The following is a 25,176-nucleotide window of genomic DNA, read 5'->3' on the forward strand; positions in this document are numbered from 1 at the left end:
GAGATTATAGCAATATATAAGAGCATAAATAATTTTCAAAAGAGTATCAATAATTCTTAAAATACTGACTTTTGTAATATCATTTTAACTATAACAAGTATTATGCACTCTATCCTTTACTGCCTCTTATTTTTTAAATATAAACACAAAAGCACTTGATAAAATCCTGATTTAGGATTTAATAGTATTTGGATTTTGCATGGTTGACATAAGTATCTCCCAACATACTAGAGTCTGAATATCCTTTTCTGAGGGTGCAAGAATACCTGAAGTCCTATGCCTAAATTTAATTACCTGCTCACGGCATCTTGTTGAATAAATAAAGCCTTTAGCCGAGACCTCGATAAAGGGCTTGCTGTGGTGCATTATACCTACACAGCTGCTTTGGATCTTGCTTTTAATGTGCATTTCAGACCCTCCAAGGTAGTTTAGTGGTTTTATTCTGGAGGAGAGAGCAAGTGCCAAGGCCAGTGTTGAAGCAGTTAGTGGTGCTGATGCTTTCTTGAACTATCCCCACTAGGCCATTCGTCTGTCCGTAAAGACCTGAGACAGAGCATGTTTATAGGAGGGCTCATAGGGAAGCGGCTTCCATAGTGAGGGTCTCAAAGAGAGAGGGTATCGTTAGTAATTAGGCTGCAAACCGTGACGAGCATGGATGTGGAGGTTATGAATGGCCGTCCCGTCGGCGATGCTGGCCAAGGGAGCGCGGGTTGGCAGCAGTACCGCCAGTGCCCGGGCCGGGCCGAGCCGAGCCGGGCCGGGCCGAGCCGAGCCGAGCCGAGCCGGGCCGGGCCGGGCCCGCGGCCGCCGCGCTGGGATTGTCTGAGGCGCGGTGCCCCGGCCGGGCCGCCCTGGAGCCGGCGGGCCCTGACGTCTGTAAGGCAGGCTCCTCCTCTCCGCGGGGCTTCGGGGGCCGAGGCGCGGGGGCGGGGGACCCTGCGGAGGTGTTTCATTTCCTAGCGAGGGCTGCGGTCTGCCGCTGCCGAGCCCGGGAACGGCGGCATGGCGTGGGACAGAACGGGACGAGGCGGAAAGGAGCGGGCGCGGCTCCGGGGGCCGGCGGCAGGCGGACCCCGCTTCCCCCGCGCCTGCCGCCTCGGGGCCCCGGGGAGCGGAGCGCATCGCATCGCGGATCCTCCGCGGACCATCCCGCCTCACCGTGCGCTTTCTCCCCCTTGTAGCCCCTGCTGGAGGAGGGAGAGACGTGGAAGGAGTGTCAGCTCGTCCAGCAAGTGAGCGGCGAGGTGAGGAGGAAACCTTTCACAGCTGTTACGTTGCACCCGCTTCTTCCCTTTGCAGATCTGCTCCTGGAGTTTTCTACCTTACACACCATCCTCATCCTGCCACGCTTTTGCTTTAAAAAATAATTGCTTTCGTATTAAGAATAAAAATATTAGTATGGGGAAAAAAGCCCCACCAAGTGTTGCTACTTTATTAAATAATAACCATGCCATACAAATTTGGCGTTGGCAGTCTGGAACAATGTTCAAGTGGGTGGCTGGAAATAAATCTCTTGAAATAGAAGGTGCAAGGGATAAAGCGCAGAGGTTTTCCCCAGGAGTTTTCCACATTGCAACCATAACTTCCCATTTGGCAACCTGGTCTCACATCAAAAAAAAAAAAGCCCCTTAAACCAAAAGCTCTAAGATGAAGAACATCACCTCACATTTTGATCGTGTACAGTTATAACCAGATTTACCTCAGACCACATCACTATAGAGAAGAAAAGTGCTTTTTCCTTTCCAGGGAAGCAATGAAAAAAGTTGTCTTGAGTGTCTTTATAGATATCTAATGCTGAGTAACTACAATCAGGTTGCTTCTCCTACCTAAAAAAGCACCATGATTTTGAACTCCAGGTCACAAAATGGATTCAGACAAACCGGAGGATCAGAAAAAGCGGCAAAAAGAAAATGAAGCAGGATGAAGTTGTTTTCCAGCAGGTAAGCAATCATGATGTCAGTTTGTGTAATGGGACAAAGGGCGGAAGATCCAAATAGCTTCCTGATTATGCCTTCTTAAGCTTGGTAGAGATGTTACTTAGTGTCTTCAATAACATGATTGTAAATGGATGTTACAAGATAAAGTTTCAGAGTCATTATGTAGATACAATGGCAATAAATTAATAGCCTTTTTAGATGTCTGTTTTCAGGAGACAGAATTTTCATCTGTATTTAACTGCAACATTCTAAGGAGGAAAGAGAAGGGTGCTTTCAAGGGTGCAGCCCTTAAGAGCTTTTGACAGGACCTGAAGCACTATTTTCAGATACTGGTAGGTGAGAGATAGTTTTCATGGTAGATTCTCGAACAACAATAGATGTGATGAGCACGTTGAAACAAAATATTTGGACTATGTTGTTGACTCTTCATTCAGAGGGTGAGTTTGAAAATCATCCATTTGTAGTATAGATTTCAATTTATTAAAATGTGATGATTATTTTAAAAATTACTACAGAGGATTTTAAAACCTGACTATAACTGAATTTAAACTGGTTTTAAATCAGTAAATTTTAATTAATCCATTGTGAAAGACCTGTTCAATAAGTTTGAGTTGAAAATTTAAATTACAATGTAGAGAGGTAAGTAGTTAGTTGATACTAAATAGCTATTTTCTGTCCCTTGAGGGACAAAAAGGTGAATAAAGATGCACTTCCAAATGTATTATTACAACTGTGATTTTTTTGCTTGTTTTGATTTTGAAAAGAAAAATTATGATTGTATTTAAAAGTTCTTGTAACCTTTAAAGGATTAAAATAGTAGTGTGTTAATTTGCTGTTTCGACAGTGCTTCTAAAATGCTTAAGGAATCATTGCTGTTTCTGTAGCTAAATTCTTCCTGATAGAATGACTGCCAGCTCCTGTGATATGTTGCCTCAGTATGGGCATTGCAAGTATATGACAAATGTCCACAAAGTGCATTGTTGTGGGTGGATGATTTACCACCTCCACGATTAGCTAAAAACTCCCAAGTGGCATCCTTTAATTCATGACTTTTATTTTGTAACTGGAGTACATAATTTAGGAAAGATGTTCTGTGATGATGTGCTTTAGAATAGTGTCATCTAAATAGATAGAGATAGCATAAACTGTTTTACCAGGTAATTGCATTTCTGTTTATATTTCTGTATGTCGATGTGTTTGTGTGTGTATATGTAGCATTTTTATTTACTTTTATTTTATTTAATCTTTTTATTTCCTTTTATTTTATTTAATCGTTTTATGCTAAGATGAAGAAGATTTTTTAAAGGTAAAAATTGTATTGCCTTGGGAATTTGTGAGCAAAATGCATTGATGGTACAAATAACACTAGTACAAACCAGACTGCATACATTTTGAAGCAGTTTTTAAATGGTGCATTTAAAAGAGGGTGGTAGATCCTCTGGTACGCCTGAACAGTAGGTTTAAAAGTGCCTTATGCTGTTATACCAATGCTAGTCTCTTTCTATAGGAGAAAGCTTCATTAGTGCAAAATTCTTTTGTACTGATAAAACTCCTTTTCTGTTAAGGATGTTGTTCTCCAAGTGTTCCACAGTTTGTTAGAGAGAGCTTTTACCTTGCAGTGATAGAAATGCAAAACCTGATGTGTAAACATAAGATATACTCATTGTTTTTTCAAACAGTAATTCTAGAACGAGGTCTGTGACATATGAATTAAAATTGAAGGCAAGCATGACCATTGTCTTGTAATATCTATAAATATCAATAATTCATAGAGATCCAATGCAGACTGACAATACTGCATTTGCAAGATACTTAACCACATGGGAAGGAAGAGGCGTAACAAAATCTTATATTTGATAGCCAACCACTGGCTGTTCACTGAGTTTGGAATTCTTTATGTTGCCTAAAAGTTTGGCCATTGCAATGGTGACTTTTTCAATACAGTTACAGGTAAGAGAATAGAGGAGAAAAAGAGTGAGGGACCTCCTTGGTGCTAGCTGAGCTTTATTATTTGGTTTCAGAGTTGGTTGCACTAGGTTTCCAACCCTGACTTGCCAGTGCAATTCCTACTCAGTGTAGGTGGTGCTAACCTCTCTTCTATGAGAATTCTTGATTTTTAGTTGTGTCCACTTATAGAAGAAATGGCATAATACAGAAGTTAAAGTATTTTCAGAAATAAACAAGAGAAAAAGAAAGAGAAAAGCATGTAATTGAAAAGTAAGGCAACCTTGAAGATAGCAGAGAAATAGAAATAAAGATGTTGAGTGGAAGCATCTGAGGGAGATAAGAAGGCAAGTGATAATAAACAGAGAAGTTCATAGAGCTGATAGCAGTTCATATTACAACTGTGATTAAAATAAGGATACTGATATATTTTGCTACACCTTGAAAACTGAGCTTTGCTTTGATCATGCTTATCCTTTCAAAACAAGCACCAGCTTATTAAATGTGGCATCTAAACTTTAAAAACAAGCACTAACTTTTTATATGTAGCTTCTAAACTTCCATCTGCCTGTGCTGTTGGATTTTCCTCTAAGGTTTCATGCGCCTATGCTGTCCAATTTTCCACTGTTATTTTTCTTCTTTGTGATAGGAAGTCCTATTTCTAATATAAGGTGGATGACTTTGCTGTACTGAGTCACCAACAAATCAAAGCACCTGTGTCCAAGTACAAAATCTAGGACAGAAAGATAACTATATGGAATAAGTGAAACAGAATGGTGAAGGCAAGGTTGCTGACAACTGCTGAGGAATTGCTTCTTGAAAAAAGTTGCCTTCTAAACAGTTAAGTTTGTAGGAGTTGACTTTACATATGTTTATACATATTTAAAAAACATTTGAGGATACCATGTGCTAGATAAAACTATGTGGCTGCAGTGTTAAGTGTGCTCAAGAGGAACCAGTGGGGAAGCTTGTGTAGAAAGGTGTGGTGCTGCTCTCCAGTGTGGATCCACACGGCGCGTTACGGCAGTGGAACAGAATCGATGAGTGTGAAAGACTTCTAGCCGAATAGCTGAGGGTTCTCATACTTTTGCTCTTCTTCTTTATTTAGGTTTTTTTGTTTGTTTTTAAGCTTTTTTTCATTTCTAACCTTTTTGCTGTCCTATCTCTGAAACTGCTGTTCTGTCTCTGAAACGGAAAAAGATGTTATTTTCTTAACACCTTTTATGCCAATTTTTTCTTTCCTACTTCTTTTTCATACCTCATGTCTTTCCCTGTCTTCTTTTGACTCATTTGGTCACCCTTGGTATTGTTCACCCCTTTCTGTTTACTTTCAGTCTCTCTATCTGTTTGAAAAAAATGGAAAAACAAGCTGAAAAATTGAAAAAAAGTTACCTTTTGCTCACTGTGTTTTCTGCTTATAATTCTCTGTAGCTACTCTTCTTATAGTATGTGTACACATACACAAACTTAAACACATTCACCCTTTGCATTTCTACTTTTGTCCTCCTTTCTATTCTTGTACATGTTTTACTTCTCATTTAATATTATGCTGTCTCTTCAGGTTGTCATTTATCTGGTCAGCACATTTAGCAATCAGTATGTGAACAAATACAGAATGCTGTTTGTGTATGAAATTTAGAGAAAGTGTGACAGAGTTGATAAGAATTACTTGGTTAAAATAAGCAGTGTTTTATAATGAAGAGTATGATAGAACTGTTATAAATGGTGTTGTTATGATGATAATGTTTAATAGCTGACTGTGTCTGCTTGAAAAAAAAGATTCCATTGCCCTGTCCATGTTAGGCACAAGAAAATGATCTTCTAGTCAGACTAGCGGAATTGTAGTGTGCCATCTGTATCTAATGGGGAGAAACATCTTTTCACTAGAAGACTAATTCACTTTTACATAACTTTCAGTGTCAAAACATAAAAGCTGATTTGATCATATTTCAGTAGTATAAAAAGTGTCATCAGATGAGATAACAAGGATACACAGGATTTAGGAAAAACACTGAAATAAGCATGCATATATATTCACACTAGATAAGGAACATGTTTCCTGCATATGATCAAAATTGCATTTGACTGTTTCAGTTTTAGTTTAATTGTATACTGAAACTTCAGGGAGTGAGTCAAATTTTCTAGAATAATTTCTGCTGCTTTCTCAGAAATATTGTTTTCTTGTGTTTAAAGTTTGTCTGCTAGTTTTACTAGCAATGTGACTTTGACTTTTTTTCCCATTGGTTGTTGCTATTGATCCTTTGTGTCACTCCAGAGACTTATATTGTCAATATTTAAGCTCTCTTAATAACCTGAGCATAAATTACTTTGTTGATATTGCTTTTAAGTTTTAATAAAAAATAAAAAACCCAAACTAGTTGTGATATATATGACTAATGATAAACGCTATCTTTGCCCTTTAATAATGATTTCACCACCATAAATGAAACACAAGAAACAAATCTTGTAATTCTCTAAAATGAGTTGTCTTGTTGTACTGCCAGTAGGAAATATTTTGAAGTCTCATAAGAAATACTGATAAAAAATACCGTGTGGTATAAAAGAGCTCTTAGTTAACTAGAAAATTTATTCAGGGTGGTGTGCTTCTGCTAATTCAGGTAACAACTATTATCATACAGTGCATAAAAATTACATGAAATCTTTATTTGGCATATATTTTTTGTTTGTCAAAATGAGTTTTTTTATTTTAATCTACCAAAATAAGGTTCAAAGCAAGGATCAAAACTGAAATAATCTGGTGATCTTGTGCACTGCTTAACAGCTAAGAGAAACATGGTGAAAAATCCATGGTGTTGTTTAGAGATGCTTCAGTGGTGTTATTTGCAGTACCAAATTCTGTTAATTTCACAGAACTTTCTAGGAACCCTGTAAACTGGGCTTCACTGATTACAGAAAACATTTAATTCCTTTCTCACTCAGAAATTTGAATGGTAAATTTTTCCCAACTCACGTACAAGATCTGATTTGCATTAAATGTTGTTAAGCTGTCTGGGAAATACACACTGTCATTTAAAAGCTTTTTTAAATGAGTACATAAAAATATAATTTCAGGCCATTGGAACTAAACAATTTTAGTATTTAGTTCTCCATTCCTAAAAAAATATTTGTATTTGTGAATTGTTCAGAAACTTTTTAATTGTGCTTTTCTAAAGAACTGTTGTTTTTTAGGATAGTGCTGCTTCAGAATTCACCTAAGAAACATCTAATAGAACAAGAAAATACTGTGTCTGTGTGTAAAAACAAACAAAAAAACCCCCCAAAAAAAAGAGAGTGAAATTTTTTGTTTATTTATTTTTTTAACAGTCCAGTTCTAACCACAGTATCAGCTGTATCTTATTTCCAGTAGTGTTATGCCAGAATCATAGTTTTTTTTACAGTAGTACCCATCCCTCTTAGTAAGGAATTGCTTTTCATATGGAGCCTCCCAGATATGTATTATCAAAAAGTGAATGTTCTCATGAAGCTACCTTTTTAGATCAATGAAGCAACTTATCCCCATGCATATGTGAATGCTTCTGCTCCCTTTCTGACTCTGAGATGACCATATCTAAATTAGGAGACCTCAGGCCAGCATGGCTATGTCTTGAAATAGTTTAAAGTTTGCAGATGTTTACATCACTGTTAATTATAGTTGTCCAAGTAAGCAACCATCCTGTGCAATGGTAAATTAAGGCCACTGTGTTGTAAAATACAAGGTTTGTCCAGAAATGCAGAAAAAGGCACTTTCAGTGGAGGGGTTTATTGCTTTTGATTTGTAGGAAGAATTAGTTACACATTTGTGATTGAGCACTTTTAAGAACGTGGTGTTTGTGTATGTTACCACATGATCCTATCTAGAGCTACACTGCTGGGATTGACTGCTGCACTAACTTTTTCAGTCTGCTGTTTTTTCTTGTTATAAAGCCCTATTTTTTTGGTGGTTGAAACATGATCATTCATACCTTAGCTTAATAAAAAGAAGTTTTGTCTTTAATAGGACAGGAAATGGAAAATGTGAGAACAGTTTTATTCTTTCCCAAAAAGAAAAAAGCCAAAAAGCATTTGATAGTTTTTAATATTTTGCAAGTGTATGCCTCCACCAATGTTTACACAGTGAATTCTGAGTGGTGATGTAGTGAGTTCTGGGAGCAGAAAGAAGGCTGTCCCTTTCAGGGCACTTGCAACTGGAGCAGCATACTACGTTTGGAAAAAAGTGGTGTACTGCATTCAAACACTCCATAAGTTTTCTCCTACAGATTTTTCCTATGGATTTTTTATTAGCTGAGAATATACACTTGTGCATGCCAGCTGAATAATCTCCTTGATTTAAATGTCCCCAGGTTCTTCTTGATGTGATTGACTATAATGACTCCTAAGGAGGCTTAGTGGTCTGCTGGCTCAAATGTGTGCTTTATTTCAGTTTTACATGTGTTTTATTTCAGTCTTATATTTATTACACATTGTCATAAATAGGCTTAACTATTTTTTGATGACTGATCTTAGCTATTGTCCTCATTGTATGTCTATTTTCAGTTTGGTTTATGTTCACATGCTATATAGGAAAAGCACATGCGTAGTAGTCAATAAGTGCAGACATTGTTTTTTAAAGTAATGTACAAGCACAGAAGGTAAAGGCTAGGCCTTTTGCATAACCTGTTAAAAAGGTTTTGGTAGTTCTCAATCTGTTTTTTCATGGCCACAGTACTAAAAGTAGTCATGGGTACAACTTAAAATACTGTCATTCTCTCCTTCCCCTAGTCCCCTAAGAAGCTCTTTTGGAGGAGGACAGTAGCTCACAGTTGAAAGCAAATGCATTCTTTGTTGCTTTAACTAAATGGACAGGATTAAATTCTTAAAGGTGTGTAAATTTTACTGTACTCTTTTGGTCTGTGCTGCATATATTTTCTTGTGTTACTTTTCATGTGGACACAAACCAAGTGGCTGATCACGACTGTCTAACTCATCTCATCACATGCTTCATATGCAGGTTTTGTGAAACCTGTATCAACATTTGAAACTAGACTACTTCTTAACATTACCGTGTGTTTGTTTGTATAGATATATATGTGTGTGTGTATATATAGAGTGTATATACATATATAAGTGTATATATGTGTATATACATATATATAAGTATATACACATATATATGTATATATACATATCAAGTGTATATACATGTATATATATGTATATAGACTTAAATTTTCATAGTTTTGATTAAAAAATTATTGCCAGTGACAATTTGCTTAATTAACTACAAGATTTTTTTTTTGTCCTCATTATGTGCTCAAGCTCAAAGTGATTTTTTGAGAAAAGCTTTTATTTTTATCTGGAAAAATTGCTTTCTGAAAAGAAAGGTTAAGCAATTACATTGCTCTGGATGTCTTTTTCCCCTTTCTGTCTTACATATAGGTATTCACTGGGCATTTTCAATTAAAGTTTTTAGAGCTCTACATCAACCATGTTCCTTTAAGAGAGGTTGTGGGGAAAGCCCACAGAAAAGCAATGCAGATGTGCGAGCTCCATCATTTTTGGTAATCCTAACAGATGTGTAAAGAGGAAGATGATATGACTGTCCAAACCACAGGAATCATTTTTTGTTGCCACTTTGAGTCTATGAGATGGTTTGGTCACAAGACACAAGTTCCTTGTTGAAATTTGGATTCCATTACTTTTGCTTCTTAAAAAATTTAATGCTTTGGGTTTATGAACTATATTCTGCATACTCTTCAGGCTGCACGCTCTAAATGTGCTGGATACCATGTAAAGAATTTGTCTTACAGTTGGTTTTCTTCTGCACTCATAAATACCGGGGTAAAAAACGGTCTTAGGACTTAGCATGGAACATTGATGAGGGTCTCATGTTCTGTCATCCATATTTCAAAAGAAAATTAAGTACAGCTAGAGACTATTAAATGTTTCCATGCTCAGGATCCTGTTTATTTCAAAGAAAAAAATGACATGTAGTGCCAGTTATGCAGTAACTATAGTTGTCTTGTTTTTGTTTAACTCGGTTTCTCTGTGCTTTGGCTGTACTTTTGACAAACATGGTGAAGCTATTAATATATAAAATGTTTTGCTGAACCAGGCCTTAGTCATTCATCCTCAAGATTTACCTTTGAAGTGATCACTTCCTCATTGAAGAGGAGATTTGATTTCTCCTAATTGCCCTGAGAGTTTTTAACTGGGGGGATATTTGTCAATATTTTTAGAGATATCTATTTATCTTCATATCTAAATTTCACAGTATAGATGGCACCTTTGGGAGAGGGCAGATAATGTTTGAGAGACAATAACTGTAGAACCAATTTGTTGAAAGCTCAGTTTCCTTTTATGTCCTGCAATTTCTTCACTCCTGTTTTGCTTGTTAAAGAGAGACTGCTTGTTAAAGCAAAAAGTAGGTTCCCTTCTGAGTGTATGCCAGCTCATGCAAGAAGGAATTCTTGGTCTATCACCCAAATATACCTTCATTGTTGCTTGATAAATGTGGCCTATTTTTTGACAGCATATGTTACCCTGAGTAAACCTTTTAGGTTTTTAAATGCTTCCAGAAGGAAGTAAAAAAAATGTTAATTTTGTCTGGTGTGGAACACAAGCAGCACATGTGTTCATATTTAGGACCAGTGATTGCCTGAAGGGCTTGGGAAGCCAGGGAGAGTGATTTCAACTTACCTGTTTTTATAGATGGGAATATGTGAAAGGAAGGTGCATTTTGAATCTCTTGATGGTCAATATAATTAATATACCATACTTCAGTTTTAATACCCACCCTTATTTTATAACCTACATAATATTTTCCAAGGAATTAAAACTTTGGTCTTATTTGAAAAACTACTATGCTTATTTATCAGTAGAGGAGAGGAGGTGTACCTGACAACAAAATGCTTGTCTGTACCACATGCATTGCTCCTAATTTTACAGCACTCAGAGTTGTGTAAAAGAAACTGAGACATTTAAGATAACTCAAAAGATACTGCCTAGTAGTGTGAAGATAGTTTTTATGGAACTCAGTGTTTACAAAATGTCTTCAACTAAACAAGTGCCAAGTACTTTTTGTATAAGGACCTCATTACCATTGTGTGAGATACCTCAAAAACACGTAATATCTTTTAAAATTCTCTGTCCTTCAAAACTGAAATAAGAATGTTTATCTCAATTTTGCAGATCATAATCCAAAGCATGGAGATAGTAGATAGCTTGTCTGCAGATACCTAAGAAAGTTGGGCATGACGAGAATACATGACCCAACACAAACCTTAAGTTGAAGGCTGTCTATATTACAGATAAGAATTGAGCCATGCATTCTTCCATGAAGCAGTTAGTCTTCTCTGCACCAAAATGCATAACCTGCAGCATAGATGAGAACAGATCAGTCATAGCTAGAACTGTGACTTCATTTTCCCAGTACTATGAAAGGACCAGTGCATACAGCAAAGCAATTGAAAAGATGATCTTGAGCATGGGAGGATGATCAATAATAATATTGTAATAGAACATACTTTCTAGAAATGAATTTCAGCTACAGTGATTTTAGATTATAAGTATCAATATAGGTGTTTGCTTTGAGTCTATTTAAAATTATAATAATTTAATGGACAACTGTTTACCTTTCTGTCTTTCTTTGAATGTGTGTGTGCAGCCTGTAGCCTTTAATGCAAAGGGAGAATAAAATAATTAATAGAAGGTTGCTAACTCATGCGCTTTTTCAGTGCAAAAATTTTTGATTGTAAAACTTTCAGGCATTGTGTGATAAGGTGTTGGAGAGTAAGATAACAGCTGGAAGTCAGAAATGTTCCTGTGTGTTGTGTCTTCACAGCATAGAAAGAGGTATGATGGCAAGTCTGTAGCTGTTTTATTAATTTGGAGGTAGTAGAGAGTTGGAGCCTATGATAAAGAAAATAACATACATGGCCCTTTGCTACAGAGGTGTATTTATCCTAGTGATGTGTGTTGCTTCACAGCTTATGTGAGAAATGCAGAATTAAGTGTCTTGTGTGAATGTCTTGTGTAGCTATCCAGCCTTCTGGTATAAAGTGGCATACGAGTAAATATTTAAAGAGTTGTATTTAATAGGAAGTATCTGGTCAGAGTATCAGATTCTCTTTTGCTTCATCAGGAAGACAGGGCCTTTTTCTCAAAAAAACCCTGTTTTATACTTCCAGAGGATATTTCATATCTTGCACTTGTTTTTAATCAGTTAAAGTCTGTGAATATCCCATATAGGAATTTGTTTGAAGAGTTTTTTTGAAAGGAAGGTTGTGCAATACCAATGACCTAGATGGCATGTAGACGCTAAGTCTCTTCATTTGTTTTCTCTTGTCCAGAGAATAGAGATGGGAAGCATTCTTAGAATTATTTTTAGATTTTTAAAAGTCAGCCTTGATTTCTCTATGTAATGGTAATTCCTTGGCTAGGCATGAAAGCAGTACTGTTTACTCTTCAATAGTGCCATGTGTTTGAAATTTTTTGTTACATTTTGATGCCTCTGTTGGGGTTTTTTGTGTTGGTTTTTTTTTTTTTAATTTTTTTTGGTTGTTTGTTTTGTTTTTGTTGTTGTTTTCAATAAAAGTACTCAGAAACTTCAATTTATACTGGGTTTTCATACATTAACTGCTTGGGTGTAGAAGAAAGTGCTACCCTATGTATCCATGATTCTTCTCATAGTGTACCTCAATCACAAAGTGTTTTGATTTATTGTTGTCTAGTTTGCATGTGTCTAAAAGATCACTTCCTAGCTCTATAATTGTGTTGTCTTTATGACATCATATTTGCTGTGACAAAAAGAAAGATGGCTGAGCAGTTTGGAGTCAGTGATTCTGGTTTTGTTCTTAGTTTATATCATGCTTATTTTCTATTTACACATCCATCTGAGAAGTGAGCTATTGCTCCCAGTGCATTTTTACACCTCCATCATGGAGCTGCTGCTGTTTTAGTTGATGTCCCCCCTTTTTCTAGAATAAAAAGAAACTGAGTGCATCACTGTGTTTCTCTAGCACCTACCATTGCTCCTCATTCCATTTACACACTTAAAATGTATGAAAGTTGTACATAGATGTTGTCTTAACCATGCATAGGCTGCTGAATTACAGAATATTACTATCCTTTCTTCTACCACACAAATGAGCTGTGCTATGTAGAAAGTGTAAGTAGTTTCAAGTTCTGTGTCTTTGTAAACTAAAAATATTCTTATCTAAGTGTTTCGTTACTTGTGACAGTAAGACAGTATTTGTAAAACATACTGATTTTGGTAAATGGGAGAGTTCATGGAGATTTTGTTTGTCATTGCTGGTGTTAGAGCAAGACGGATGGTTTCAACTAAGGGAATTGTGTTCTTTGGGCTATGCATAAGCTTTTCACTATCATACCTAAATCTGTGTTCAATACAATGTGATGGTGTCTAAATCATGTGGTAATCAGTGTTTGACTACATTCACTTTCATCAGTGAAAAGCTAGGGCTTTTCAGCTTATCTTGAGTCATCTTGATCTGAATGTTTCTATTACCATCAAAATTTAGAATAAGCCAAATGCATAAAGTGTTATAAAAATGTCTTTTTATGACAAAATAAAAATCCCTTGTGACTCAGAAAATCTGCATTGGAAAAGTTACTTTTGAAGACTAGTGAGTTTTACTTGGCCAGAAACATTGTGAGTATCTGTTAAAATTTATAAAAATCTGATTATGGATGCTGAAACATGAACTCTGGATTACTCATTTACAGATAGAAAATAAACCTCCCAACAGAATAGCTGAGTACTGATTATACAGAGGAAAAACAGGAAAATGAGAAAAGTTCGATCAATATACCCATCACCTTCATTATTGTGATTCTAATGATATTTAAAATTTTAATAAATTTCTGAGTCACAGTATGTGAAGTGACCCATTATTATCAACACAAATAATATCCTTGAGATTTCACAGTGCTTATTGCAAGCTCACATGTTGTCTGAGGAGATCTAGGTGGGCATAGGAAAGGAAGAAAGGAAAGGATAGGTTGGCCAGGAGGCTACCCTGGGGTGCATCAGGCACAGCATTGCCAGCTGGGCAAGAAGGGACATTGTCCTACTCTGCTCTGAGCCGGAGTGGCCTCACCCCCAGTGGTGGGGGTTTTGCTATACAAGGAGCAGCTGAGGCTGCTTGGTCTGTTCAGGCTGGAGACAAGTAGACTGAGGACAGATCTCATTGCAGGTACAACTTCCTCATGAGGGGAAGAGGAGGGGCACTGATCTTTCCTCTGTGGTGACCAGTGACAGGACCCCAGGGAATGTCTTGAAGTTGTGTCAGGGGAGGTTTAGGTTGGATATTAGAAAAAAGGTTCTTCCCCCAGAGGGTGGTTGGGCACAGGAACAGGATCCCCAGGGAAGTGGTCACAGCACCAGCCCAGTTGAGTTCAAGAAGAAGTCTTCAGATAATGTTGTCAGGCACATGGTGTGACCTTTGGGGATGGTGCTCTGCAGGGCCGGTAGCTGGACTTGGTCCTTGTGGACCTTGTGGACTTGGTCCTTCTAGGTCAGGGTAATCTGTGATTCTGTAACTATAGAAGGAAACTTGAAGCTCAAGGTTTTCAGTTTGTGTTCAACCTCCCTAGCAAGCACCCGCGTTTTCCACTTCTGGGATCTGTGGGAGTTTTACAAACAACCCCTACTAGTGCCTGTAAAGTACTTCAGAACAGAACACAGAAGTTGTTTGAAGTTACAGGTAAGAAGAATTTGTCTACTTATATTGCATTTTATTTCAATGTTAGGAGTTGGGGGATGAGAATTAAAAGATATATGGAGGGAAAGTCCATTTGAAGATGTCCTTCCTGTTCTGGAAGCTAGCTTATAGTGCTAGTGCCTTTTCTTTTGCCAGTTTATTGAATTTATTGCCATCTTGGCTTAGTTAAGAGTGGATTTGGGTGGGTGTTTTGCTATGCAGACTCTTTCCAAAGCACTGGCAAAGATTTACAGTAAATCCAGCTGAGTTTCCCTGAGGGTTTGAACTGAAATTCTGACTTTCATATTAAATTAGGAATGGTTACAACACAAGCATTATTTGTGAAGTTTTTATGAAGCATGTGACTAGCAAAATGGGCAACAGTGATGCAAATCATTGGTCAAAAAATATATCTAGGATACAAAGAGCTCTTATATGATTTGAAGGGACATAGATAAAAAGACAGCCTTTAAATGTTAAAAATAAAAAAAAACCACCCCTCCCTCAAACTTCTTTGTGCAGGTTATCCTTGTTTGAGGATTTCACCTCAAAAAAGGGCTTCGCTATTTTTTTAAACACCTGAAATTTCAGGCAACTATTCCATGTATTTCAACCAGGCAAAGTTTTGGGGTTTGGTTTTGTTTTTTTTCTGTTCAGTTGTGTTTTTGCAATACTTTAACATACTTTGGCAAACATCTTCTGGTGTGTGGTGGTGATCAAAAGTACTTGCTATTCATTCCCATGGCTTTATTTAGGTCTATATTGCTGTTATTCTTTGTGGCAGGCTGCTGCTGATATTTTTGCTAATATTTTGAGTCATATCATGAATGAGAATCATGGCATAAAGATCGTCCATGCCATTCCAGTCAGAAGTCTCCATTAAACATTGAAATGACCCCTTGAGTGTATATTTTTTCCCAATACGAAATTGTGCTATGCTTTGAAAATAGCTCTTTGACAAGTTTAGATTGATGTGTGATTAGGGAAAACAGTTAAAAGTTCTGGCAACTATCTATCTACCTTTTAGTGTTCTTCATGGTTCCTGCTGGATTAATCACTTGCTTATGGCAGAATTAGCATCACTGGGTTCTTAGAAGGAAATGAAAGATAGTGACATAATCATGAAGTCAGGCTCTCCACCTTGCAAAAGCAATCCTTTTATTTTCCTTTCCTGTCATGCATCATATCCCATCTGTCTGCATTTCCACATTGGTTCCTTATAATTTTCCTCTTTATTTTTTAGGGAAGATTGAGTTTCAGCAAGCTCATACATTGTCCCTCGCTTTGCAAAAAAAGGCTATAATGAGTGAAAATCCATCTCTAACCAGGGAACGTTTATAGATGTATTACTGTAATGAGCAGCTGTGTTTTACCTGACATAAACCTCTGTTATGCTCAGGTGTTTCTGGTTTGCCTGTGAAAAAAAGGGAGATGATGAAAGGTTAATCTCTGCTTGTTTTGTAATTTTTAATTGTCTCAATGGGAAGCAAATACACTTTTTGATGGAGCAACTCCATGCTATTACAGCCACACTTCTCTTTTTTTTTTTTACCATTATGTGTCTATTCTTGTGGAAGATAACGTTGTCATATAATATAAACTGCAGAGACCTGATTCTTTGTAACTATGCCTGTTTTAATGTGATGAAGCATTTTTGGATGTGTAGAAAATGCTAAAATTGAAATTATATTAAGAATGTGATGGATTAATTTTAGCTCAAATATGAATGAAATCTCATGAATCAAAGCTATCTTCACTTTGTCACAGATGGAACACCTTACTAGTGTTGAAGGTGCACAGTAATTCCCAGCCTTCACAGCCTCTTGGCTAGTTCAAGAAAATTTCTACATAAAATGTTCTATGTTTTGTGGTTTTTTCTAATGTCTTGGCTCCCACACAGAAGCAAAATATTAAAATGTTCTTTGACTACACTGCTTTAAGATTAGGTAACAGGGTTTTTTTTGAAGTCTTTCCAAAAACGTCTATCTTCCCTCCTGAAAAAATCTTAAAATCTCCTGAAAGGCAGGAGGAAGAAGTTTGGGGGGAAAAGAAACCTTAAAGCTGACAGCAAAAAATGGAATCTGTATATACTTGAATCTCTGATAAAGTGGGTTTTGATTAAGTGCAGGATAAATTTTAACAGAAAGCTAACTGGTTAAACTGGGAGTTTCCACTATTAACATCATAAAAATATTAAAAATAGAATCCGCAGCAAACAGGATGTCTGGTCATAACAGTGCAGCTTTGGCTGCCTGGTATTTATGCAGCTGACCTTCTGTGCTGACATCAGAGAGCAGTGAGGAGCCTCGTGACTCTGAATAAGAGTCCTGTTTAACGTGCTCACACCAACATGGTAGCTCATGGAAGGAATGAGCTAGCCTTTAAGGAGTAATGTGAGGAAATGAATTTGTACCTCCAGGGAGCAGCACATACACCACTCCTGCTCTGTAGCTGACACATCCCTTCTTTAAAGCTTTAATTTTGCCTCCAGTTGTAGCCAGTGGAACTTTTCAATTTTTTTTTTTCACAGTCATGTTATTTTTTTTCCTCTGAAATTAAATTTGGAAGTAGGGTATGTGGTATGTAGGTGAGTAGTATCGAGACTTTATTCCAAGTTCCTAAATTACTTGTACCAAATGGATTAACAAACCAATAGTTATGGGAGATGGGCTGTGCTGCCCAGGCAAAAGGACACAGTGAGCGCTCTGTGCATCATGGAGTCGACCATTTACAGTAGAACTATTAAGGAAACATCTTCTTCAGCGCAATAGGCAGGTGAACATTCCTGCTGTTTGAAGCCTGGACCAGACTGGCTGACACTTTAGCACAGAGAATATTTTGTGCTCACAATCCCTGACTATCATGTGATGGCTTACAAGAGAATCGGGCTGGCTCTGGAGAGCTGCAGCACATGGGGCTCTCATTATTGCCATATGCAAATATATTATTTGCATTCATATTGTTGTGAAATGTGGTCAGCCATGCCAACTACACTTAGTTGAAATTAACCTTCTCTATTGTGTTCTTTTCTGTTGCTCTTGAAATTTGCATCTCTTTCAACTGAAAAGCAGACTGACCTAAGTTTGAGGAGAAAATCTCTGTATGTATCCAAATAAGAGGTAAAAAGTACCTAAGAATATTGGTCTTGTGTACTGAATATGTACATACAGATTATCATTTTGGCTCATTGCTAAGTTCTTAGGTTTTTGGTTGTACCCTACTTTCTGATTTTTCTTCCTCTTCCTTTTAAAGGAAAATGTTTGCTTACAGCACCAGAAATTCTATTGTGTATCAGCATATGTATTAATGGCATATTTGAAATAAAAGTTATAAGCCAGGAATACCTATTTCAAATATCTCAATACCTTTTTGCCAAGCCAATTGTTTAATGAACCTTTGAAAAGAGAGATATAATGTTCAATTAACTGAAGGAATGTACAACACTCAAATACCACACCCAGCCTGCTGAGGAGGACAATATTTTTTTGTGCCTACATGCCCTTGCATAGTTATGGGGAAGGCTTTGGGTTGGTGTCAGTTTATAGTGGAAAAATACAAGTCTGAAGCTATTGTTTGTGAAAATAAAATGTGTATGTGAATGCAAAATGTTGGAAGAGCGTATGATACGAGAAGTGTATCTATTGTAGTGAAGTGAGATTGACAAAAAACTCCTATGAAGTTTTGATGGCTTTTCACACTGCAGGAATAAAGCACAGAATGTAGTGTGTGTGTACATATGATTTGGCTTTCTCCCCTTCTCTCAAAACCAAAAAGAAGTGCTGTGTTTTAAGAAATGTAACTCTACACTTTTAATTGGTTTCATTACAATTCTTTTTTTAGTTTGAAAGAGGTGGTTTTAAAAAGAAGTTTGGCAGTGCTGCTTTTTTGACCTTGTTGGTAGGTTGTTATTAATTCCTGTTAAGTCCTTGCTTGGTCCTCTTCAAGAATGATCTTTCTATGCCTTCAATATCTCAGCAAAGTTAGGCTTGCAGAAGACCAAACACATTTGGGTCTGTGACAGGAGAGGATGTGGATTAGATTTTGAAAAGGTGGGCTGGTCTGCAGCAAATGTACTTGACGCCCACAAAAGGCTTCCTTCCTCCCCACCTGATGTCCTCACCAGCTGTCCTGACTCCCTGCCTGTTGAGGTTCACATGCCCGGGTGTGGCCAGAGCTTCACTTTCACAGCCTGCTTGTTTTTTCTGCAGAGGTATGCTAGGGGTGCAGCAGCCTTTTCTCAAGAGTGTGAGGAGGCATCCCACAGCTTCGATGATTTGAACATTAATCATCGACTAGAAGGCCAGGTCCTTAGGTGCATGGGGCTGTGTTGAGGGTGTGGGCATTGTCTGCATTTCTCCTTGCTGACTGAAGCTATACAAGAGCCAGCCTGCCATGATCTCCTTGCCTGATCCCTTTTGCTTTGAACAAGCCATAGTAATTCTTTAGAGAATGCTCTGCCAGTATCATGCCAGCATGGAGTATGTTGAAGCTCTTCACTGCAACTAATGCTAAAAGACTGGAGCTGGCATGTAAAATTGGCATCAAATATGTTTTTTAATCCCTCTGTTCCCAATTTATGTGCTCTGAAGTGATCAAGTTGATAAATTGCATTACTCTGGGGTGAGACTAAGAAAAATTGAAGAGTGTGCTCTTTCATATGTTCTGTCCACAAACTATCACAAAACTGAAGTTTTCTTATCTTCTGTGCATGTCTCTACAGAACAGTGAAAAGCTACTAATGCTACATTGTCAATCATCAATACACATTATTGATGGTAAGTTTTCATAGGAAATTAGAAGGCACTCATCTGTCATGGATTGATAGTAACTTGGCTGTATTTTAATGGGCAGCTTAGATCATTCCCTCTGCTTAAGCATTAGTAGATACTTATTTTGTTTCCAAATAATGACCTTTATGAAAAGAAGAAGAGGGTGACTAAAACCATAAACCATAATCTATTCAAGATTTAAAAAATTCTGGGTTTTTGAGTCAGAAGCTCTATCTTCACATCTCATTTTTGTGCATACCAGGTTTCTACACATAGGTACACAAGGCAGAGACTGCTGCATGTTTCTGTGAAACAGAGTTCCCAAAAAAGTAAAAGCAGATTTTTCTAGTCCAAACCATATTTTGCCTTTTATTGGTCAGTTAGACATTTTAATACTGGGCCAATTTCAAATCTAAGCAGCATAGTTCTGTAGCAATGGGCTATTCAGAGAGTTCAGTCCTTAAGCAAGCTCATCTCAGGAGTGTGATGTCCACAACAGTCTGCAGTTGGTCAGGTGGGGTGAAAGACCAAAGGATTGAAGAGTTCAGACTTAGCTGAAATTAGCAGAAATTTTTACAAATGTGGGATGCACACAATTATTGTTCTGGGAATGAAGCCACTGAATTAATGTTAGCAGATCTGTTCTTTTAAATAATTTTTTGTTGTTTAAGTTTACTTTTGAGTTTGGAATTTAAACTTGAGAACCTGAGTAAAACACACATGTCTGTCAGCTGTGATGGAGGAGTACTATATGTTTTGAGTGAAGCCCTTTTTTTAGTCCCATGCTGTATTTAACTTCATTGGTTCCATGTTTTATAAGCTAGAATGAAATACTCTATATAATAAAAAGCTAACTGTACACTTGCAATGAATCTGTGCTAGTTTAAAATATATTTCCTCATATATTTTCTCTAATGGAAGTCTGAACTGGTATAAACTTCATGTAACCTGAAGAATGCGATGGTACTGCACTGGCATACAATAATATGTATGTAATACACAATACAGGACTCTACAACAGCTTATGAAAAAGCTCAATACAGAAGCAATACAGAACTCTACAACAGCATATGAAAAAGCTCTATAGTTCTGTAATTATTCTAGTTCACTTACATAAATGTCCATACTACAGTGGCAGGACAAATAATTGTCTGTTTTAAAAGGTACTGAAAGAGTAATTTAATGTCCATATACATTAGCTGTTGTTTTACTTTTTAGAGAAATTCAGCTGCATAAATAGAAAAGTCACTGAGCCTCTCCAGTAGTTCACTGGAGGTTCAGTGTTTGTGCCTTTCAAATTACAGTGAGTTAGGTGTAAGGAATGTAAATTGTCCTGGGACACTGCACAGTATGTATAGACAGAATGCTGCACCCAGCAGTATCTGGATCTTTTCCACAGTGCAGCAATACCACTTCATTTAGTGATCTCAGAAAGATCCGTTTAGAGAGATTAGTGAAGAATAACAGAGGGTGTGTTTGTCCAGCCACGTTACCATAGCATGGCTGGAGGAATAGGAATGCTTAGTGATTCGCATTACTTTTCATAGTTGTTTACAGATATGGTCTGTACTTTGCTTTCACAATAATAAAATTTGGTGTAAAGATATTTTTAAACAAGTTTTCTTCTGCTGACTGTTGAGCCGATGGCTCAGAGTTCTTCTGCCATCATGTTTATTTCATCATGGCTGTTGTTCCTTACAATGCAGGAACTTTCCTGGGTGTCCTGGAGGTTCCTCTGGACTTCACCTTTTCCAGATGAAACAGTGCAGCTCTTTGTAGTCTTGGGAGGGGAAACTATGGGTTTCTGCATCCTTAACGGAATGATGGCCCTCAGTGAGGTAGGCAGCTCTATGTAAGAATCTTGTGAGGCTTCCCACTCCTGAATGTAAGAGTTGAGTGACTGTCCTCACAGATCTGCTCTACAAATATCTCTGTTGACTGATGTTTCCCCATTGACTATTAGCCAAGATATTTCACCCAGTTTATAGAGAATGAAATCTAAAAGGACCTAGTTCCTCTAAAACTGTTAATACATGCTGACATATTAATATTTTAATTTTTTTTTTTATTTGACCTAGTACAATCTCATTTGTATGTTACCAACGGATAGGTCTTAGAGTTTTTGTTCACAGCGGTTTTCTGGGGTTTTGGGGGTTTTTGTCTTTTTTTTTTTTTTACTTATTGTTAGAAAGATTTGCATTCATTGTGTAGTAATCTTGTTATTCAGGCTGACTTATTCCAATTCTCTTTTTTTTGAGCTGCTAAATACTGACTGCCAGATAATTTTCCACATTGTGTATTATTCTCTTTTACAGGCAGGATGGCATTGCATGCACAATACAGGATGTCAAGGCATGATCTCACAGCCCTTGGAGTTGCTGTCTATCTTCAGGCGAGGCTGAATTCTTTAGCCTAAGGATCCCCTAAGGCATAGAAATGTTAATAGCTGGTAGTTTGTACTTCAGTTGACTTGAGAAGTTATCCCAGTGCCACACAGGTTTTTCTCTCCTTTCTGTCCTTTCTGTTAAAGTCCAGGCCCTGGGCTGTGATCACACTTCTCTAGCTCAACTACCAGAGAATAGGTTAGATATGAAAATTGAGTCTTCTTACCACTATGTTGCTTTTGCAATGTAGGGTCACTTAGACTAAGGCTTTTATCTAAATTATATGTCATTCTTTTTTACCATTTACCCTTTTCCTTAGTTATAATTTCCTAAAATGCTATATTTGCTTCAAGGACATTCCCATCTGATTTCAGAGAAGAGGAAGAAAGCTGATCAGCTTCCAGGAAATTCCTTTGGTAACTGCAGGGGCAGGGCTTGTGATATTGTGGTATTAATAGTTGCTCCTCAGAGATTTTATGGATGCTGTCTTTCACCTCCTAAAAGAATCAAGATTATTTTAGTCTTGTTTCCTACAACACATGCTCACATAAATCTAATTTCAATGCATATGTGTTTACCCACATATGTTTTCTCTTGTAACTTCACTTGTTTTAATCTGGTGTGGGAGAAAGGCAGATGTCAAAGACAACCAGTAAACACTAGTCAGATAGAGGAAGGAGAGTCAGTAAATCATGAGATTGAATTGTTAGACACAGGGGATCTCTCGCTGTAAAAAGATCCTAGAAGTTTCTGAATAAGAGTTGACAATCAACCACTGATGGGAAACATGGACTTCATAGATTCTTATCTTTCTGGGAACAACATAGTCTGGCTGCATGATGCTTCGTTGTGATGGAATAAAGCTCTTGCTTGTGTGACCTTGTATCATTCTCAGACAGTAGTGTCAAAGGGACGAGTAGGATGCTGGGTGCAACTCATAAGCAAGAAACAGGATGTGTAAGTCAGTTTCTCCTTTTGATGCCGATGAACTGAATGCCTTTAGGCAAACTAATTCCCCTTAGGTTTTCTACAAATGACTCAATATAAACAGTGTTCTCCACACTCCATTTCCAATGTATAATCTGTAGGCCTCTGCCCCTGATTGAGCAGGTTGGCCACACGTTAACTGGTATTATCTTCCAGCCTTGAAGATCTATCCATTCTCCCCTGCATTTTGTAGTACTTTTTCAGGAATGACTTACATGAGCATAAAAATACAGAACTTGTTTCAAAGAGGAGTTTTGGAGATCATTCAGAATTTTTGGTGTGATAACCATGGTTTGTATTGCACTGCAGTTACTGCATGCCCAGCTGGATAAGGGGGGCATAAAATTGTATTTGTTGTGACATTAGCCACTTGGTGCTCTTGTTTCACTGCAGTGTGGCATGAACGAGCCTTCTGAAGTATCTTGCTTTTTCACACTTTCAAATAGGATAACGTAATGTGATCAGGCAAAGCTGTGTATGATAGGACAAATGCAAAGGTAGTAAATACATTCTGATGAGGTTTTTAGATTTATTAAGCTCTAAGGCTGACTGTTGAAATATCTTGTGAGGGGATCAAAGAGAATACAAAATCTGCCAGTATATATTTCCTAGTTTTTATTTGTGAATAAAAGTCTTAAAGAAAGTCATATCACAGGTGTGCAGGCTGTTCTTTCAACATCCTGAAAAAGACTGGTTTTGTCTTTTGTTTTCCTCAAAGTTAACTTACAGTGGCTGTGTTAGATTGATTTAGACAAAGTTAGTGATGAACTCCAGTCAGGTTGTCCAGTTGTTTTAGTAGTCATGCTTGCTGTTTCCAAAGCTGGACTAAGCCAACTTCAAAATATGCTGTTTGGCCTCTCCCACAGAGTGCATGTGCATAATACTATTAACTAGACAGAAATATTCTTTTCAGACTGCCTTACAGACCAATTTAAAATATAGGTGGAAACTCATCCCAGCTTGTTTCTCTTAGTCTAGTAGTTGGCAGTAATCAAACATGCTGTGTCTGCATCATTAGATAAGATAAATTCTACTTTGATAATGAAGAACCAATTTATTTTAACTTGGCTAAAAGTAAACAGAAATAATTTTAATTTCAAGTTATTCTTGATTCACCTAGTTTGCTGATTTATAGCTAAAAAACACTCTGACAAGTGTATATTTTACTTAATTTCCTCTTTGGGAGAAGCCTGATGAGACAGGAATGTTTCTATTAATTAATTTCTGTCAGTTAATCTTATTACATTTTACTAGTCTCTCTTTCCCTGCCATGAAAAAGAAGAGACAGAGCCAAGACAATATTCTTAGGGACTTTGGGTAACACAACTGACATCCCATTGTAGCAGCAATGTAGAAGTCTTGCATTGCCTCTGTGGGCAGAGCAAATTGTGATGATCTCTCTTGTTCCACCTGAAAGTACAGTGGCCTGTGAAGGAGCTTCTGCTTGACATTGTGCACAGCCTTCAAGGACAGAAAAAATTTCATTCTCATGGTTGGTAATTGCATTAACTCTGTTCCAAGATTTTTCTGGTGCTGATTCACACCTTTCTCTGGCATCTTATAGATAAGGAAGAAAACATTGTTTTTGTCTAAGTATTTTGCTGCAAGGTACATCTATGCGTATGGGTGGTATGTATCTACATGCATCATAACACTGAAGGTTTTCACCTTCAAGAGGCCCATCTCTGGCTATCATGGATGCTGCAGCTGTCAGAAAAAGTAGATCTGTTTAAGTAAGCTGAACTCATTTTGTTACCTGCCCTGTGGATAGTTTTTCATGGTATTTTCCATCTTAGCAAACTTTCAGAATTTTCAGAGCTTACAGGCCATTCTTTCATGAGTATGAACCATCCTTCCAAGTTTCCTTTCAGAACTTGGAGAAATAAGTTGTTTGACTAGCTCCCCCAGCCTCACTGTGGTCTTCCACGATATGAACCAATAAAGTCTTTAGAACAAGGGGAAAAAGGAGCATCAGAAAGGAGGTGTTATGTCTCTTCTCCAGTCCTTTCATTCTCTCATAGGCACAGGAATCATAACAAAGATTTGGTCTTCGCAGTCATGATCTGTCCCTCTATTTGTTTCTGCTGGCTCTTTTCTTTTGTTCTCTTTCTTACTTTCTTTTGTCTCTTTGCCTCTCTGTCCTCATATTTTCCTCCCTTGTAATATGCTCATAGGATGTGAAGAATGGCTGCTTTTAATCAATCCTTGCATTCATCACAGAAGCACCCTATAGTGATGTCAGCTGGCATCACTACAGCATTCTGAGTGCAGAATGCTTTATTGCTTTGTAGGCCAAGAAATTGTGCAATCATGGTTGTCTTTGTTGTTTTATTTTACACCCTGTGTACAACATCAGCTGATGAAGGTGTGCCCTTCAAAGACCAGGCTCTGATTTCTAACATTGGTGGGGGAAAAAAAGAGGCCATAGATGATTTCCCTTCTTGCAAATGAGGGG

The 25,176-nt window shown here is 37.5% G+C and overlaps 1 protein-coding gene across 4 annotated transcripts in view; it reads left to right on the forward strand.

The window, feature by feature from the left end:
* The window catches only part of AOPEP (aminopeptidase O (putative)), a 185,159-nt gene that overhangs the window by 107,393 nt on the left and 52,590 nt on the right, over window positions 1-25,176 (forward strand). For all 4 annotated transcript variants that reach the window (XM_036403072.2, XM_036403070.2, XM_036403073.2 and 1 more), the window contains 2 exons: window positions 1,182-1,244; window positions 1,857-1,940. In XM_036403072.2, the coding sequence (XP_036258965.1) occupies window positions 1,182-1,244; window positions 1,857-1,940 (147 nt within the window). The remainder of the gene's footprint in view (window positions 1-1,181; window positions 1,245-1,856; window positions 1,941-25,176) is intronic.

The sequence above is a fragment of the Molothrus ater genome, chromosome Z (genome assembly GCF_012460135.2).
Source record: "Molothrus ater isolate BHLD 08-10-18 breed brown headed cowbird chromosome Z, BPBGC_Mater_1.1, whole genome shotgun sequence".
Lineage (NCBI taxonomy): Eukaryota > Metazoa > Chordata > Aves > Passeriformes > Icteridae > Molothrus > Molothrus ater.